The sequence below is a fragment of the Piliocolobus tephrosceles genome, chromosome 9 (assembly GCF_002776525.5).
Source record: "Piliocolobus tephrosceles isolate RC106 chromosome 9, ASM277652v3, whole genome shotgun sequence".
Classification (NCBI taxonomy): Eukaryota; Metazoa; Chordata; class Mammalia; order Primates; family Cercopithecidae; genus Piliocolobus; species Piliocolobus tephrosceles.
In genome coordinates this window covers 79010875-79029353 of record NC_045442.1, presented here as the reverse complement: position 1 = coordinate 79029353, position 18479 = coordinate 79010875, and the positions used below count along the sequence as shown (strand labels likewise).

General features: G+C 43.7%; 1 protein-coding gene across 9 annotated transcripts in view; it reads right to left on the bottom strand.

Moving 5' to 3' along the window:
* NRG3 (neuregulin 3) overlaps positions 1-18479 on the bottom strand; it is a 1116221-nt gene that overhangs the window by 27336 nt on the left and 1070406 nt on the right. For all 9 annotated transcript variants that reach the window (XM_031936195.1, XM_026455768.2, XM_026455769.2 and 6 more), the window contains 2 exons: positions 17201-17303; positions 9379-9505 (listed from right to left, as the gene is read on the bottom strand). In XM_031936195.1, the coding sequence (XP_031792055.1) occupies positions 9379-9505; positions 17201-17303 (230 nt within the window). The remainder of the gene's footprint in view (positions 1-9378; positions 9506-17200; positions 17304-18479) is intronic.

Genomic DNA, 18479 nt, shown 5'->3' with positions numbered 1-18479 from the left:
TGGGTTACTAAAATAAACTTGCAGTTTTGCGCCTGACCTTTGCCTACTTGCTGGTTCTTTTGTGTTCGCTCTGGTGGTCTTAGAAAAACAAGACAGGTGGTGCCGAAACCCGGGAGGAGACCCCTCATCAGGGCCCCCAGGGTCCGGGAAGCCTCCTCCTCCTCGTTCCATGCCGCGGACGGACCAGGACCTGAGACCCGCTTCGCTCACTCTCACGGCCTCTCTGGGGTAAGTGCCCTTGTCTCCTCTTTACCACCCTCGGCCAAAATCCTGCGCAGGTCCGAGGTCCATTTTGAGCCACCAAGTGGCTTGGAAGCCACCACGTGGCTTCGGAGACCCTTGCAGGACGGAGACGTCCGCCTGAAGGTACTCTCCACTTTGGCTTCAAGAGCCTCCAGTCTGTCTCTGCTGGTTCCAAAGGACGCTTTGAAGCCAGGCAGAGATCCACTTCCATTTCCATTGTGTCCATTGTGTGTCGGTAAAGAGGAAACAAATGGGAAACCCCCAGTCCAAATTTCCAAAGAGCACCCCCTTAGGGTGCCTCCTAGCCAATTTAGAAACCTTACAGCTTGAACAAGTCCTTAGGAGGAAGCGGTTAATTTTCCTTTCCACTGTGGCGTGGCCGCGATACAAACTAGACAATCAGTCTCAGTGGCCACCAGAGGGCACCCTAGACCGCAATGTTCTGACCGACCTCAGCAATTTCTGCCAGCGGCTAGGCAAGTGGTCTGAAATTACTTACATACAAGGCTTTTGGGCCTTACGCTCTCGTCCCGACCTATATAGCCGGTGCTCTTCGGCCCAAGTTATGCTAGCCAAGGACGCCGGCTCACAGGAACCCAAAAAAGAGGAGTCTTCATTTCTTTCTGTTCAGCCGGAGGATCTAGGTTTTCCCTCACTTCCGCCCTATACTCCTCCTCCTCCTCCCTCCGTCCGGAATCCTCCTTCCTCTTCCTTACCTACTAGTAATCCACTCAGTCCCATGCCTCCTTCGGGGCCCCCAACTGGCTGTCTTGAGTCTCCTGTCTCTGCACACACCCGCTCTAAGTGCCCTGCTGATGTCCCCACTCCTGCCCCACACCCTCCTACAGTGGAGGGGGTAGTCAGAGTACATGTCCCTTTTTCATTGGCCGATCTTTCCAAAATTGAGAAGCGTTTAGGTGATTTCTCAGCTAATCCCACCATCTACATAAAGGAATTTAGACACCTTTGTCAGGCCTATGACTTAACTTGGCATGACCTCCAGGTTATCCTAACCTCCACCCTAAACCCGGAGGAGCAAGAGCGCATCCTAGCGGCCGCCAGGCAGCATGCCAACCAACTACATTTAACTGACGCCGCCATCCCACTAGGGGAGCAAGCAGTCCCCTCGGCAGACCCAGACTGGAACTACCAAGCAAACCAGCCTGGGCGCCGTAGGCGAGACCTAATGGTCCAGTGTTTGTTGGCTGGTATGCAAGCAGCCTCAAACAAAACTGTAAATTTTAACAAATTAAAAGAAATTATTCAAAATCCAGAAGAAAATCCAGCCGCATTCTTAAATAGGCTGACTGAGGTTCTAACCCAGTATACCCGGTTAGATCCGGCCTCCCCCACAGGGGCCACCATTTTGGCGTCTTATTTCATTTCTCAATCAGCTCCTGACATTCGTAAAAAACTTCAAAAGGTAGAGGATGGTCCTCAGGCACCAATACAAGACCTAGTTAAATTAGCCTTTAAGGTCTATAACTCCAGAGAGGAGACGGCTGAGGCAGTGCGACAGGCACGCCTTAAACAGAAGTCCCAGCTCCTAGCAGCGGCTTTACAGCCCAGTCGTAACCCCAGACCAGAGAGCACATACCCCACAGACTCCAAGGCCACGAAAGGAGCCTGCTATAAGTGTGGCAAGGCAGGACACTATGCCAACAGGTGTCCGCAGGGTCCCCGAGTCCCAACACAGCCTTGCTATAAGTGCAAGGCATCAGGACATTGGGCCAGTGAATGTCCTAACCCTCATCCACCAGCAACCCCGTGCCCTGCTTGCCAGCAGAAAGGACACTGGAAGTCGGATTGCCCCACCCTGAGAACAGGTGCCGCACCTCTACGTGACCCCCTTTCCCAGGATCCTGGGAGCTCCTTCCAGCTCCTACATCTGGACGATGACGACAACGGAAGGTGCAGAGACTCGGGGACCCCCATCACCCTCGCCAAGCCACGGGTAACTCTCCTGGTAGCGGGTAAGACAATTAATTTTTTAATAGATAGCGGGGCTACCTATTCTGTTTTGCCGTCCTTCTCTGGACCTAGCCTTCCATCCAATATCTCTGTAGTAGGTGTAGACGGAAAGCCATCCACTCCACGAAAAACTCCACTCCTTAATTGCTGCCTGGCCAACAACTATTTTGCGCACTCGTTCCTCATTATACCCTCATGCCCTACCCCCTTACTAGGCCGAGACATCCTGAGCACCTTAAAGGCCTCCATACACATCCCCACCAACCCATCCACTCCCCTTCAACCCTCTCAGGACCTGTTGCTCATGCTTTGTGCAGGCGCACATGCTCCTCCTATGTCGCCCCCACCCCCCATCTTCCCTGTTTCTGTACACCCTCAAGTGTGGGACACTTCCACCCCGGTCATAGCTGCCCACCACCCACCAGTTCTTGTCAAGCTCAAAGATCCTACTCGTTTCCCAAACCGCCCCCAATTCTCTCTCTCTCCGACACATCTACAAGGTTTAAAGCCAATTATCACGCGACTACTTAGCCAACATATCCTTGTCCGCACACATTCCCCTTGTAACACTCCAATACTTCCAGTTAAAAAGGCAGATGGAACGTATAGGTTAGTACAGGATCTTCGGCTAGTCAATGAAGCCACCCGTCCCACGCACCCTGTAGTTCCCAACCCTTACACCCTTCTGTCCCATATCCCTACCAATTCTACTTATTTTACTGTGCTAGACCTTAAGGATGCCTTCTTTACCATACCCCTACACACAGACAGCCAGTTCCTGTTTGCCTTCACATGGGAGGACCCAGACACACATACCTCCACTCAACTGACGTGGACAGTCCTCCCACAAGGGTTCCGGGACAGCCCCCATTTCTTTGGTCAGGCCTTAGCGAAAGACCTTGCCTCCTGCCCTCTCACTAATAGCAAAGTTCTGCAGTATGTAGATGATCTCCTAATCTGTAGCCCTACCAAACAAGACTCTCTTCTAGACACTGCAACTCTCCTCAACCATTTAGGCTCATTAGGTTATAGAGTATCTAAACACAAGGCCCAAATTTCTTGCCAAACCGTCATATACTTGGGAATTGAAATCACCCCAACAACCTGGTCACTAACTACCGACCGCATGGCCCTAATACGTAACCTTCTTCCCCCTCAAGATGCAAAAGAAATTCAATCTTTCCTAGGTCTAATAGGTTTCTTCAGACATTGGATCCCCAATTTTGGAATCCTAGCCAAACCTTTATATGCCGCAGTTAAAGAAACCCCACATGGGCCTTTGTCCAACCCCAAATTAATCTCGACTCATTTCACCCGCTTAAAAGCTTGCCTTCTCTCACAACCCACTCTCTCACTGCCTGATTTCCAGCATCCCTTCCAACTCTTTACAGATGAAAGGCAGAAAGTGGCAGTTGGTCTCTTAGCCCAGCCTGTCGGTAACACCCACCGTCCTGTGGCCTATCTATCCAAACAGCTAGACCCAACTGTACAAGGCTGGCAACCCTGTCTGCGTGCGTTAGCAGAGGCAGCCTGCCTGACCCAGGAAGCAAAAAAGCTCATTAGAGGCAGTAATCTAACGGTCCTCTCCACACACCGTCTTCAGGATCTCATCTCTCATAAAAGTATTAGCCACTTAACTCCATCCCGGCTCCAACTTTTCCATCTCGTATTCATAGAAGACCCCACTGTTACTTTAGAAGTTTGCTCCTCTCTAAATCCAGCCACTTTACTGCCAGACTCTCTTAAACCACCCCATACTAAACATTCTTGTCCTGAGGTCCTGGAGGCTCAACCCCCCAGCCACCTACACTTGCATGACCAGCCCCTTCAGAATGCACAACTAACCTTATTTGTGGATGGCAGCTCCTTTATCAACCCCCAAGGAAACAGACAGGCAGGATATGCAGTAGTTACCTCCTCCGCAGTTTTAGAGGCAAAACCCCTACCACAAGGGACCACATCACAGCAGGCAGAACTCACTGCACTGACCAAGGCACTCCTACTATCAAAAGGAAAAACAGTAAACATATACACAGATTCTAAATATGCTTTTCTAATCGCACACACCCATTCAGTCATCTGGAGAGAGAGAGGGTTTTTAACCACCGGCGGTACCCCTATTATTAACAAAAACCAAATACTCAAACTACTAGATGCACTGTCGGCACCTTCCAAGGTAGCCATTATACATTGTAAAGGGCACCAAACTTCATCTGACCCGGTAGCAGCTGGCAACAATTTCGCTGACGTCACTGCCAAGTCAGCCGCCAGATTTTCCACCCCTAAGCCTCCTTCTGTCTGTTTTCTCTCCCCCCAATATGCCCCTAACTACACTCAGGAAGAAAAGGCTAAGCTATTACAAAATCCAACAGCCAAACTAACTACAGGTGACTGGATATATATTGATAACAAACTAGTTATTCCTGAAACACAACTCCATACCATTCTAACAGACATACATAATTCTTTACATATAGGACCCAAAGCCTTATACAATTTTCTAAATCCCCTCCTCCACTGTCCAACACTACAAAAACACTTACTTACAATCATCCAGCAGTGCTCTACCTGCCTAAAGGCAAATCCTCAAGGCGCATTGCGTAATCCCCATCCCAGCCACCAACTCAGAGGACACCAACCAGGTGAAGATTGGCAAATTGATTTCACACATATGCCAAAACATAAAAAATTCAAATACCTCTTAACCCTTGTGGACACTTTTTCAGGGTGGATAGAGGCCTATCCTACCACAGGAGAAACCGCTAACATTGTTGCCTCTATACTCACTGAACATATTATTCCTAGGTTTGGCCTCCCAGTCACTCTTCAATCCGACAGTGGTCCAGCATTCATCTCTAAGGTAGTCCAACAGGTGGCAGCCCTCCTACACATCACCTGGAAACTCCACATCCCTTATAGGCCTCAGTCTTCTGGTAAGGTAGAAAAGGCTAACGGACTCATCAAACAACAGCTCACCAAACTCTCAATCGAAACCCAGCAGTCGTGGGTAACCCTCCTTCCCTTAGCCCTGACCCGGCTGCGGGCAGCACCTCGAAGCCCAACAGGCCTCAGTCCGTTCAAATTAGTCTACGGACGGCCCCTAACCCTCCAGCAAATACCTTCCCTGCCAGCCCCTTTGGTGAACTACCTCCCATATCTCACTCTTCTCAGACAACTCCTAAGACAGCACGCTGAGTTAGCACACCCTCCTCCAACAGACGCCTACAACCCACATCTCTCCCTCAGTCCCGGAGACCAAGTATACATAAAAGATATCCAAGCCAAAGACTTACAGCCCAGGTGGAAAGGTCCATACATTGTCCTCCTGTCTACACATACAGCAGCAAAACTCCTAGGACACACGCATTGGATTCATATTTCCCAGCTAAAAAGGGCCCCCACCGAGAATAATCAGTGGACATCAGTTCAACTTTCCCCCACTCGCCTCAAACTTACAAAGCTTCCTTGACTATCTCATGCTCCCCGACCCCTGGCACCTAGCTCGCTTTCTCAACATCCTCTACAGAAACCTATCAGACTTTCAATACATAGCCCCAGATCCATATCTACCTCCAGACAATAGTCCAGAGCAGTGGTTCTCCCGTCTTCTAACTTTCATCGAACATCTTCAGTGACAAGGGACACTGCAACTACACTGAAAATGTAGTCTCAGTTTACATTTATATTGCTGTCTCACTCATACACTCAGACCTTTGCTAGTCTGCCTACTGTATGGCAGTTATTTTTTTAATCACTGAAAATTGGCCACAAGACAGCCGAACACACTCAGTAGTACATAGGTCTGCCAGTTGTCTTCCTTAAGGCTGTCAAACTTCTCTCCGCACAATAGAGGCCCCTTCTCATGGCTCACACTTATCCGCCAAAGGCCAAACTTAACCTACACTGTGAATATAACCAATCTCTCCCACCGTTTCCTCTGTGAGGCTTTAGAAGGCCCCCACCTAGTGGCAGCCCCCCTGCCCATGGCCCTCAACACAACTGGTCGCTCTCTAAAACTCTTAACCATACAGCCATTAACTGATCCCTCTATGTCCCCGTGTCCTTGGTCCCCAGTCTAACTTTATACAGCCAGGCAGAAGTAGCAGAGCTTTTCCAACAACTTTCTATGCTACTACACCACTTTCGTCAAAAACGGGCTGTTTTCCTCCCTCTAGTTATTGGAATCAGCTGAAGGACTGGCCTCCCTGCAGCGCCGAACTACCTCAATAGCCCAAGTAGCTGCCCAAAATAGGCGAGCTCTGGACTTGCTTACAGCTGAAAAAGGAGGCACTTGTCTCTTCCCTGGAGAAGAGTGCTGCTATTATGTTAGCGAGTCAAGCCTAGCAGACGCTAACATTCAAACCCTCAATAAAATACAAGCTGAAATACAGAACCTTAATACCTCAACCTTGCTGGGACCTTCCTTCTGGGTTTTGCCCATATTCCAACAAATGCTTCCATTTCTCATTCCTATACTAATACTGTGCCTTATTTTATTTTTCATCCGTGCGTCCAAATACCAACCATAGGCTCCGACTTTAACAATGCCCCTTAACAGCAGGAAGTAGCCAGACAGACCACGGCACCCCTTTATCACTATTATCAATAAAAGGTTGGACTGTTTGGACAAACGGAGGCAAGATGGTGCACATCCGGGTTCTTCATCCCCCCCTCCCAACTTTTCCCGCGCGCACGAAAATGCAGCCGGCGCCCAGGGAGGGTGCAGACCAACTGGGCATGCGCCAGGTGACGTCAATCTGAAGAGACCAAGATTTACCTGTTCGCACCTGTGGAACACCCCTGACACGCCCATGCCCCACCTATTGCCCTCCCACTCCTAGAAAAGCTGCTCTCCGCCATCGAGCCACGCGGACTTCCCAGTTTCTCATTGCTGTCGGAACTGTCGGAACTCCGTCTGAGAGCTTGGGGGAGGGGAACTCTGCCGGCCTTCTTTGCTGGAGGCCGACAGACTTCTTCTCCACACCTTGGGTTACTAAAATAAACTTGCAGTTTTGCGCCTGACCTTTGCCTACTTGCTGGTTCTTTTGTGTTCGCTCTGGTGGTCTTAGAAAAACAAGACAATAATCATTTAACAATATTAATTTTTCCAATCCATCAATATGGGTTGTATCTCTATTTATATATGTTTTTAGTCATTTTGATCAAAGTTTGTAGATTTCAAAGTACAAACTTCTCACCTTTTTACGTTTATACCTAAGCATTTCTCACTTAAATTCTCTAGCAAATGGAAGTGTTTTCTTAATTTTCTTTTAAAATTGTTTATTGTTAATGTATGGAAATTCAACTAATTTTTGGTGCTGATATTGTATTCTGCAAATCCACTGAATGTGTTTATTAATTCCAGCAGTATTTTGGTTGACTCTTTGGATTTTCTACACAGAAGATCATGTCATCTACAAACAAATATAATTTCACTTCTTTACTTCTCAAAAAAAAAAAAAGGCTGGGCACAGTGGCTCATGCCTGTAATCCCAGCACTTTGGGAGGCCGAGACGGGCAGATCACAAGGTCAGGAGATCGAGACCGTCCTGGCTAACTTGGTGAAACCCCGTCTCTACTGAAAATACAAAAAAAATTAGCTGGGCGTGGTGGCGGGCACCTGTAGTCCCAGCTACTCCGGAGGCTGAGGCAGGAGAATGGCACAAACCCGGAAGGCGGAGCTTGCAGTGAGCTGAGATCCGGCCACTGCACTCCAGCCTGGACGACTGAGCAAGACTCCGTCTCAAAAAAGAAAAAAAAAAAAAAAATGCCCAGCCACTTCTGTACAAATTGAAGTTCAGTTCAACTATTCCACTATTCCACTAATATATTGCTGATTAGAATCTATCTTCATCACTTTAACTGGTGTCTGGCTTTGTTTAGCTTCGACATAACCAGTTGCTAAGGAATGAAACCCTCCATCACTGTGGTTGTTTTACAGTGGTGGGATTATACCCATTAGAAATCAAGAGCGAAAGCATTTGCTGTGTTTCTGAAATGAACAGTGCCTGCACACTGCCATGAATAAAAGTTTAACAAAACTTGGCTGGGAAGAGATTCTGATTTATGAATTCCGCGTTAAACCATTTGAGTACATCTGTTATGGACATCATAATAGTGACTTTTTGGGTAATGATTTCTTAGAATCACCAGTGATGTATAAATTTTCATTGATTTAAGCATTTGGAGGGGTGTGAATGTGTCCTGGATGATTGCCTATTATACTCAAATGCTAGGTTTATGCAGTGGCCTTTGTTCTTTCGTTTTATGCCTCAGATTCTGAAAGTGCGATGCTGTGTGGAGTCAAAGAATTGCTACCCTAAGAAAAATATATCTCTATGTATTACACAGTATTCTCTTGTCTTTAATTTAGTGTTTCGCAATATAGCTCAGTAATGATTAAAACTACCTTACAAAAAGTGTAAGAGGCAAAGAGTTTGCATTTAACTTCAAGTTCTGATATCTCTGTAAGGCCTGGAATTAGAAGGATTGATTCTGAAACTCTACTTCTCATCTTTGATTCTTCTCACACCCTTAACTCAGAGTTCTCTAAACATAACATGCATTTTTGGGATTCCATGGCTTTATTCTTCCTGTATGTTCTGGTGTCTAGCTCTTAGCCCTTTGACTCTCTATAGAACTTTTCATGTCCTTCCAAACTGAGTCCGAGCCTGACTCTGTTGTGAGGCAGACCCTGAGTCTACCCCAATCCACCTCGCACTGGCTTCCGTTTGTCCAACCTCTGCTGCAACAACAACTATCTCAGAACTCACTTCTGCTGATTCTGGGGTTTTTTGTGTTTCTTCCTACACAGAACTTCCCTTATGGCAAGGGACATTGTATCCTTGGTGTCACATACAACTTCTGGCACAAACTAAGGATTCCACAAGTGTTCACAGGACAAACAACTGAAGCTCTTATTTTTACCAGAGATTAGTTTATATTACAGATTGTAATCAAGAGCTGAAATTTAACTTGTCTTTTATCTGATGCATATATACATGCATGTGTGCATACCTCCCAGCCCAGAATTGTAAGATGATTTAAGCAAAACCCTATAAAGCTCTGAAAAATATATACAAATCTGATCCCAAGCTCCCAACACCTCTAGACTGGAAACACTTAGGTAGGCTGCAGGAGGAGGTGTGTAGATATGTCACTTACATTTTGCAGCTGGACATGGCTCTTCACCAAGTTCTCTGACTTTGCCATTGTGCTGGATGCTTTGAGACTGTAGCTTTTACCATTTTGTGGCACTTTCAGCTGCTCTTGGATTTGTTTAGCTTGTTTCCTGCAGGCATAAATAAACGTGTACAAATATTTGCATGAATTTATTCAACTCCTACTTTCAGGGCTTCATTCACTCCCAATGTCTATATTTGTTATTTGCTAAAGTTAAATAAACTCAGCTAACAAAGAGAACCCTTCTCTCATTTCCAACCCCACCAAGAAATACTTCCAGTTTAGCGATAGCCTGATATCATCCATATTCTCTAGGAATTCACATTCAATGGCACCCCAAAAGCAGACAAACATTTAGTGCATTGCCCTGGCCCCCATAGATGCAGGGAATCTCTAACCCTGAGTTTTAGCTGCAAAGAACTGGAAATACTATGAGAAAGTGACTAGAGGAAAACAATTAAGACTTGGGCTTAGCAGGTACATATGACATATTTGTAGAGTTACATTTATATTTGTACAATTCAAATATGTTTGGCTTAATTGCACGACTTGACTATATACTATAATGTGTATATTTTCTTTCTTTTACAATTTAGAAATAGCTCATTTATTGTTACCAAGAGCCCAAATATTAAAATAGTTAACTCTTAAAGAGCTAGTAGTTATATAATAATGTGTCACACATGGTTTTAAGTGTTTTACATGTATCATTTCACATATTTTTCATGATAATTCTATGTGATGAGGCCATGATGCTATACCCATTCAGTAGATGAGAACTGAAGCACAGAGAAGTTAAGCTATTTGTTTGAAGTCACATAGTCAGTGAGTGGCAGAGATTGGATCTCAGTCCAGCCAACCTGCCTCCATAGTTTACACTCTTCAGCAACCACTCAGAACTGCCAAGCCATGTGTTCATGGTCCCACTGTTTCTGAGTGAAATGGCTGAAACTGCTCTAGGGTTCTCGACTTCAAGTAAAGTGCTCCTGTGGGCACATGCGGAATGCCTGTTGTCTGGGTCATTCAGTGCCTATACCAGAAGGATGGGACAAACCACTGCCTTAGCAGCAGCTCTGTCCCAGAAGCCTCACAGAAATCATCTATCAGCATAGACTTGGTACCCATTAAATACACCACACACACACACACACACACACACACGTGTACCTCTTTGCAGTGTTGACCTAAATAACAAACATGGAGACTCTGTAAAAGAAACCATTTATGTGGAAATAAGTGTTGCAATGGGAATACACACGATATAGGAAACTAGCTTTTATTACTAGGAAGACAGGAAACATGAGGTACACAAGTGATTTGAGATCATTATCTCTGGCTACAAGGATCAATAGAAAGGATGGTGCCAGTCCAAGGGTGGACAGGCAGTTGCTGGGCAAATGTCCTTGCAGAAGTATTTTCATGTGTGTCTAAGGCTGCAATTGTCTTCATGCAAAGCTGTGGTTTTTGCAGAGTCTTTTGTGATAGTTCTTGTAATCAAGCATTTGCCCATTGGACCGCTCACTTCATGGCCTTCTCCGGCTCTATTTTTTCAGGGTTATTAACACACATGACTCCCTTTTGATTCTGACAACTTTCCCAATAGAATCATACCCTTGAATTTTGCCTGTCCTCCAAGGTCTCTGACAAATATACAGCCATCAGTGGAGTATATGGCCAGTCTTGGCAATGAACTTCTCCAGTCAGGTAGCACCCTATACAGCATGGTTTCTTGTATCATAGGGACTGGGATTTGAATCCCACTCTGCCACCCACTACTTTTGCTACCCTAATAATTTTCTAAACTTGTTGAGCCTCCGTTTTGTCCTCTTTAAATTAAGTTCATAAAAGCTATCTTCCACGGACACTGTGGTGGCTGCATGTGGAGGCACAAGCAAAGTGTTCACCTCTTTCCCAATATCATCAAGCAAGCTCAGTCTTGTGGACAGAAGCTGCAGAAGAATTAGAACACTGACCCAAAGATAAAAGATTACACTAGTTGTGTCTCCCCAAGCAATTCACCAGCATTTGCTGCAAGCTTTGGAGGCTTTGAGCTTCATTACCCATTTTGAATTTACAATATCAATGTGATGCAGCTCTGTTTTTTAAGATATTTCTTTTTATCTTTCCAATTATTTGGGATACTTTTATCTCTAGCACTCTTAGTTGCTTCAATCCTGTTGTAATAATCTATTTGCTTCCTAACAGCTAATCTATGGCCTATTGTTAAAAATAAATCTATCATATCAGCATTTTAAGGAGCATGTTACAGCCACAAGATTTTATCAGGGATTCATTCACACACAAAAAAAGGGGAAATCAGGAGGTTCTAGTCGGGTAAATCATCCTGAAAAATTAAGAGTGCACGTCGCACAGCAAGGATTCCATTACTCTCATGGGATTAAATCAGAAACACTTAATGACTTTTTCAATAATCTAATTCAGAGCCCTGGAAGTATAAACTTGTCAAGGAATTTTCTTTATACAATATCCAACATCAGACTGTGTTTCCTAAATCCTTTTATAATTTGCCTACCTTTAGTCTTTTTTCACTCAAGTCCTGACTCAGTAATATTCCAAGATAAGTGGTCCTTCCATTCTGAGCCTGCCTCTGCCTAGCTACCGTCCCTCCTGTCTCACAAGCACACACTTTTTGCTCTTTCCTCCTTCCCCCAGCAAATGGGAACAGAGTAAACAATCAGCAGCTGATTGCAATACCATTAGCTCTCTCATGAGAGGCATTGCTCTGGGGAAGACAAGATGCATGCATTGTACATGGGAACACTACCAGCCCAAGAGTGTCAGTGTGGAGACTTTACAGTCCATTGAGTTTCAAGTTTCTTTGGTGCAATGCATTAGAAAGAAATAAGATGTAAGTTGCAGAATAGTAGACACCATGAATCCATTGTTAGGCATTATTTGTCTTGTTGCAGATTGGGCTCCTGGGAAGGCAGACCCTGGGATAAAGACAGCATAGAGGACTTTTTTTAGGGAGAGCTCTGGGTATCAACACCTGTGGAAGCAAAGGGAAGAAATGGAAGCAGAATTGGGCTGGGGAGAAGTTGGAATGTGATGCAGTCTCAGAGAAAACCTCAGCAAACCCCACAGGGAGCTCTGAAGCTGGCATGGTCTTGCCCCTGAAACTGGGGAAAAGGTCTAGGTCTTCAGAGCCTCATATTGATGCATCATTGGAGATAAACAATCCCAGAATGGAACATGAGATTGAAAAAGGTGACTCTTCATGGATGTTTGCTGGCAAACCTGGGGACTAAATTCTCCATATCTGAAGAAGATCGTAGCACTGTATCAGAGTGTCTGCTGTTAAGAGGCTTTTCTCGGGATCTAAAATCTCTTATTTCAGGGGGTTGATGACCTATAGTCAGGGGCAGGTTGTAACCATGTCTACATTTTACTGATAACACCAGTTTCTTCTTCATTCCTCCTCTTTTTTTCCCATTTGTGATATTACCTCTCTCAGATTCTGCCTCCTGAAACATCTCCACTCCTATTTCGTTGTAGTTTTAGAGTTGAATCATGTTTTGTATTTCCAAGCTCTACTAAGAACTCTAATACTCATCCCCATCATTCTTAACTATGTAAGTTGAAAGTAAAGAGAAAACCTTGAATAATTTATAGTCGTTGAGTGAGCCACATTGGCCAGACCTGAAAGGCTCAATTAATAGTTCCATTAACTACATATAGGAATATATGAGCTTATTGGGAGTGAAGAGAATTTCTTTAACTGTTTTTTAGAGTTACTAGGGGTTCAGTTAACTCCGTCAAAAAATCCTCTAAATTCAAGATGTTTCTTACTTATTCCTTATCATGGCACCTACCTTCCATCTTTCCTCAGATATACAATTTGCTGCAATATTCCTTCTGATGAAGTCATGCCATGCCAAAGGTGACAAGGGAATGGAAAAAGAATCATAAATGAAAGATCTAAGTGATTATCCGAAGTAGAAGATAAATGATCAAGAGAGCTTTGGGGTAAGTCTCAACTCCCTCTGGGCAGAAACTGTGCATCCCAGTATATCAAATTGAGGTTCAGGTGAATTTATTTGAATATCAACGATAGAGAGGCCTTAGAATCCTGGAAGACTTGGGGCTTCTAAGCTGAAGTAAAAAAAGTATATACATATAAACTACTTTCTTTTATGAGTGAAAGTAAGGGAAGGTCAAGGTAGAGTCTGGATATTCTGTTCTCCCCAAGGTTTTGGGAAAGGAATTAGAAACCCACGAATTCACACACATACACACATACACATACACACACACACACAACTTGTGCCAGGGTTTTATGAAAATTGATATTGCTTTTAGCAATATAAATTAGGTGCTTGGTAAGGTTGTGGCATTTCTCTCAAGCAACGAAAATTAAAGGGAGACCAAGCCTGAAAATGGTACTAGAAGAAGAAATGCACCCTAGGTCTCTAATGAGGAACATATAGCTCATCCAATTCCAGCGGGAAAATGCTTCCATTTATATCACTTTATTATTTTTACCTTTAGTTATTAATTGATTCATTTTTTAAATAAAACTGTGTCCCAGGCTGGTAGACAGAAAGACAACAATGCCCCGCTTGGTTCTCCAGCTTCGGTGCAGTCCTCTGAGCCTACCCTAATGAATCTGATGTTGAACACTGTTTTCATTAAACACTTTGACCCCTCACTGAGCCCCAGGAGGAGATGTTGATCTCCAAGCCCACTTGTAGCCCAGAGTGAGACACTGACAGCCCCAAAGATGGAAGTCCTCTTGTAATCCAGCTGTTTGCTCTCATAATTACCATGACCTGTCTTTCATTTAAATGTGGTACAACTACACATTATACTGTAAAAATAAGTGATTAGCTGCTTCTTCATTGTAATTTGGTTATTGTTAAGTATGGAATTTCTTTTTTGTACAAAGTTCTAGCAGGGAGACCCTTCTAATTACCGCCCTGCTGAGTGTGATTACCACTCTCGTGCTCCAAGGGAGGCTGCTAACTTTATAGCTACCCAGCCTCCAAGTCCTGGTGTGGAAAACCATAGGTGTTAACAACAGCAAGTTTCCATTGGGTAGTTACTCTTTTAAACACTTTGTTATGCGCTTTATATTGCGATTGCATTTTTTTTTTTCGGATACTGAATCTTACTCTGTTGCCCAGGTTGGAGTGCAGCGGTGCAATTGTGGCTCACTGAAACCTCCACCTCCCAGGTTCAAGTCATTCTCGTGCCTCAGTCTCCTGAGTAGCTGGGATTATAGGTGCCCGCCACCATGCCTGGCTAATTTTTGTATTTTAGCAGACATGGAATTTCACCATGTTGGCCAGGCTGGTCTCAAACTCCTAACCTCAAGTGATCCTCCCACCTCATCCTCCCAAAGTGCTGGGATTACAGGCATGGGCCATTGCACCTGACCACGGCTGCATTTAATCCTTAACAAAATTTTAAAAGGTAGATATTATATTTGTTCATATTTTATCACAAAGGGAACCAACGCTAAGAGACACAGTATAATTTGCCTAATCAAATATAACAATGACAGCTTTAAGATTTGAATCCAAGTATGACTCACTAGTGTACAACCCTGACCGTTATGCCAGATGACAACCTTACAGAACATAAAGTGCTATGGGCTATACAAAAGAGGGTAACTCCTAACCCACTCTGTGCAGCTCCACCATCTAGCAAAAGGACTATGTGAAACAATGTGATATAGAGGTTTAGAGCATGTGATTTAACCTAGAACTGCTAAGATTAAAGAACTTATCTGTAATTTTCTTCTTTATGACTTCGAAAAATAAATATTTTAAAATAGATTCTGGCATTATTTGAAAAATGCAGTAATAATCCACAACTCTGATTGCTGTGGTGTTTGGAAGCTAATACATAAAAAGCACAGTGTGCCTGGCAAAGAGTAAATGCTCCGAAATTGATAGTTACAACTGTCACAGCCAAGAGTTCCCTAGGAGAATTAACAGCTAATATCATATCCTAAGGATGGGGGCCCTGGCATTAACAAAAGGACCTTAGGTAAAATACTAAGGAAATCTGAAAATACAGACTTTAGTTAGTAATACAATATCAATACTGTTGCATTAATTCTGACAAACATACCATGCAAATGTAAGGCATTAATAATAGAGGAACTTTGGTTTAAGTATATGGAAACTCTCTGTACTATTTTGGCAACAGTTCTAAATATCTAAAAACATTCTGAAATAGTTTATGAGAAAAATAATGGTTACTAATTCTGAATTGAGGCTTGAGTTTATGTTATTTTAAAAAATCATAATCGGTTGTCTTTGAGAATCAACACAGAAAACATGCAGACAGGTATCACAAACTATACCTGGAAATTAATCCCATATTAGAAGAGCAAATGGGTAAAAACTTATAGGTCTACTCAGAAAAACAATTACACATTGGCTTGAATTTCAGACAAGCGGCAGGAATAACATCTGACAAATTCTTAAGGCTCAAGAAACCATGGGGCTAATGTTTTTATCTGCATTTCTTATTTTAAGTGCAGATTATATAATTTTAATAAATACCTCTACTAGAGTTCGTTTGGAAAAATACACACACACACACACACACACACATGCACACAGAGATATGTTTATATCTACTTTCTTTTTTTTTTCTTTTGAGATGGAGTCTCCCTCTGTCCCCCAGGCTGGAGTGCAGTGGCGTGATCTGGGCTCACTGCAAATTCCGCCTCCTAGGTTCAGGCAATTTTCCCGTATCAGCCTCCCAAGAAGCTGGGAGTACAGTCGCACACCACCATGGCTGACTAATTTTTGCATTTTTTGTAGAGATGCGGTTTCACCATATTGGTCAGGCTGGTCTCGAACTCCTGACCTCAGGTGATGCACCTGCCTCGGTCTCTCAACGTGCTGGGATTACAGGCTGAACCACCACACCTGGCCTATATCTATTTCTAGTCAAACATAATCACCTTCATCTGAAGAAGGTCTAGTTTCTCTGCAATGTAACTTTAGGGCATATTCAACATATACATACCAATTGGTAAACTGAAGTATATTTTTTAGTATTTATGTTCCATATTTGTCTAAAATCTGTATGAAAAATTGAATTGTTTTTTCTTTTTTTTTTTTTTTTTTTTTGAGACGGAGTCTCGCTCTGTCACCCAGGCTGGAGTGCAGTGGCCGGATCTCAGCTCACTGCAAGCTCTGCCTCCCAGGTTCACGCCATTCTTCTGCCTCAGCCTCCCGAGTAGCTGGGACTACAGGCGCCCGCCACCTCGCCCGGCTATTTTTTTTGTAATTTTTTAGTAGAGACGGGGTTTCACCGTGTTAGCCAGGATGGTCTCGATCTCCTGACCTTGTGATCCGCCCGTCTCGGCCTCCCAAAGTGCTGGGATTACAGGCTTGAGCCACCGCGCCCGGCCTTGTTTTTTCATAAATAGATAGATAATGGTGGATAATGTGTAGATTCATAGCAGTGGCTCCTCTCTTCAGAAGAGTTAGCCCTTAGTGACAGGCAGACATTAAGCCTTTAATACTGGCAAGTGGTTAATCAGTGCAAAGAACATAGAATGTTCGTGATCACTGAGAGGAATGATCATTATGTGCATCAAAGATAAACCGCGCACACATGTGTGCACACACACATCACATACACGCATGCACATGCCTGTACACACTTACCGCAATTTACAAAAAGGTCCTAAGTCATTTGCAGATTGTTGCTAGGCCCATTTCCACAGGTTCCCTCTGTGTGGCGCACAGACCGAGAGCTTAAAGTAACGAAGTGCTTTCTCGAAAAGTAAACTTTAAATACTTGAGAGAAATGGTCTTACTTGCTTTTGAAGTAGAATGCTGCACAGAACATGCCCACGATGACAATTCCAAAGATGATACATGAAATTGACAGCACCTGCCTTTGATAAACTTCTTCACTCTCTGTGAATTTGAAAAACAAAATTAGAATGGATGCTAGCAGGGCACATCAGCAACAATCTTCATCCATGTACTTCTGAGCTGGTAGGAATCTGTCAAAGCCAACTTTTTTGTTTCTGTCATAAATAGGGAATAAAACGAGGAAATTATTATGATTCAATTTATTTGCAAAGTTCTATAGGATAACTGGGTGCTATTTTTTTTTTACCTGCATGGCTACATCAGAACTCATACTCATATACTACGATTACAAATTTATTATCCACAGACATTCTATGACTTTAGGATTTACTGGGGACATAAGTTTGTGAAATGGTGGTAGGGCTCAACTTAATCAGCTAGAGAAACAAACTCAGGTGCCTCCGAGCTTTCCTGTGCCACTGATGCCTTCCAATTTACCTTCTGTGGTGCAGATGCCCCTGTGTTTTCTGATTCTGATTTAGTCCTTGACTGTCAGCCTCCCATTCATCCTACTATCACTATGATTGACATCACTCATGAAGAAAAAATCAATAGGCATGTAAGTATTTTATTCACCCAATCTCTGTCCTTCTCAATACCATGATTTGACACAGAACTCAGTCTCTATTACCAAGGTCATACCTTGTAGCTTATCACAAAAAAGACAATAATTCAAAAACAAACATTTCACTCTGTAGCCACTACCATTTATACTCCTAGGTCCTTTCCTAACCTGTATCTACCTAAACAATTCTTCCATCTCATCAAGACTTTGTATCCATAGAACCCAGTAGGTTCTCTATTAATTATCCTCCTCTTGTCTTCATCTTTCTGTTGATACAGGAGAGTGACCATGGTCCATGACTACAGTCATTTACTCTCTTGCAAATACTCTTATTTACTTTATCCCTTTCATCTTCCCTTCTACCTATTTGGCAAAATAAATATACACAAATCCAAGAAACTGCCTTCTCCATACCTCTACTATGGGCAGCTCAGAATTGGGGAAGAAAACTGTACCACTGGGCAAATGGACACCAATAAAGAACAGCATCACAGAGCTTAAGTAGTCATCTAATGGTCACTAACAATCTCATCAGCCTGCTTTCCTGTTTTCCTAATTATCATCCATATCATCTCCACACTACTCACACACCTGGCACACCTTCCTTCTCTCACTCTCAGACCTTCTATACAGGTCATAAGAAAGAAAAAGCC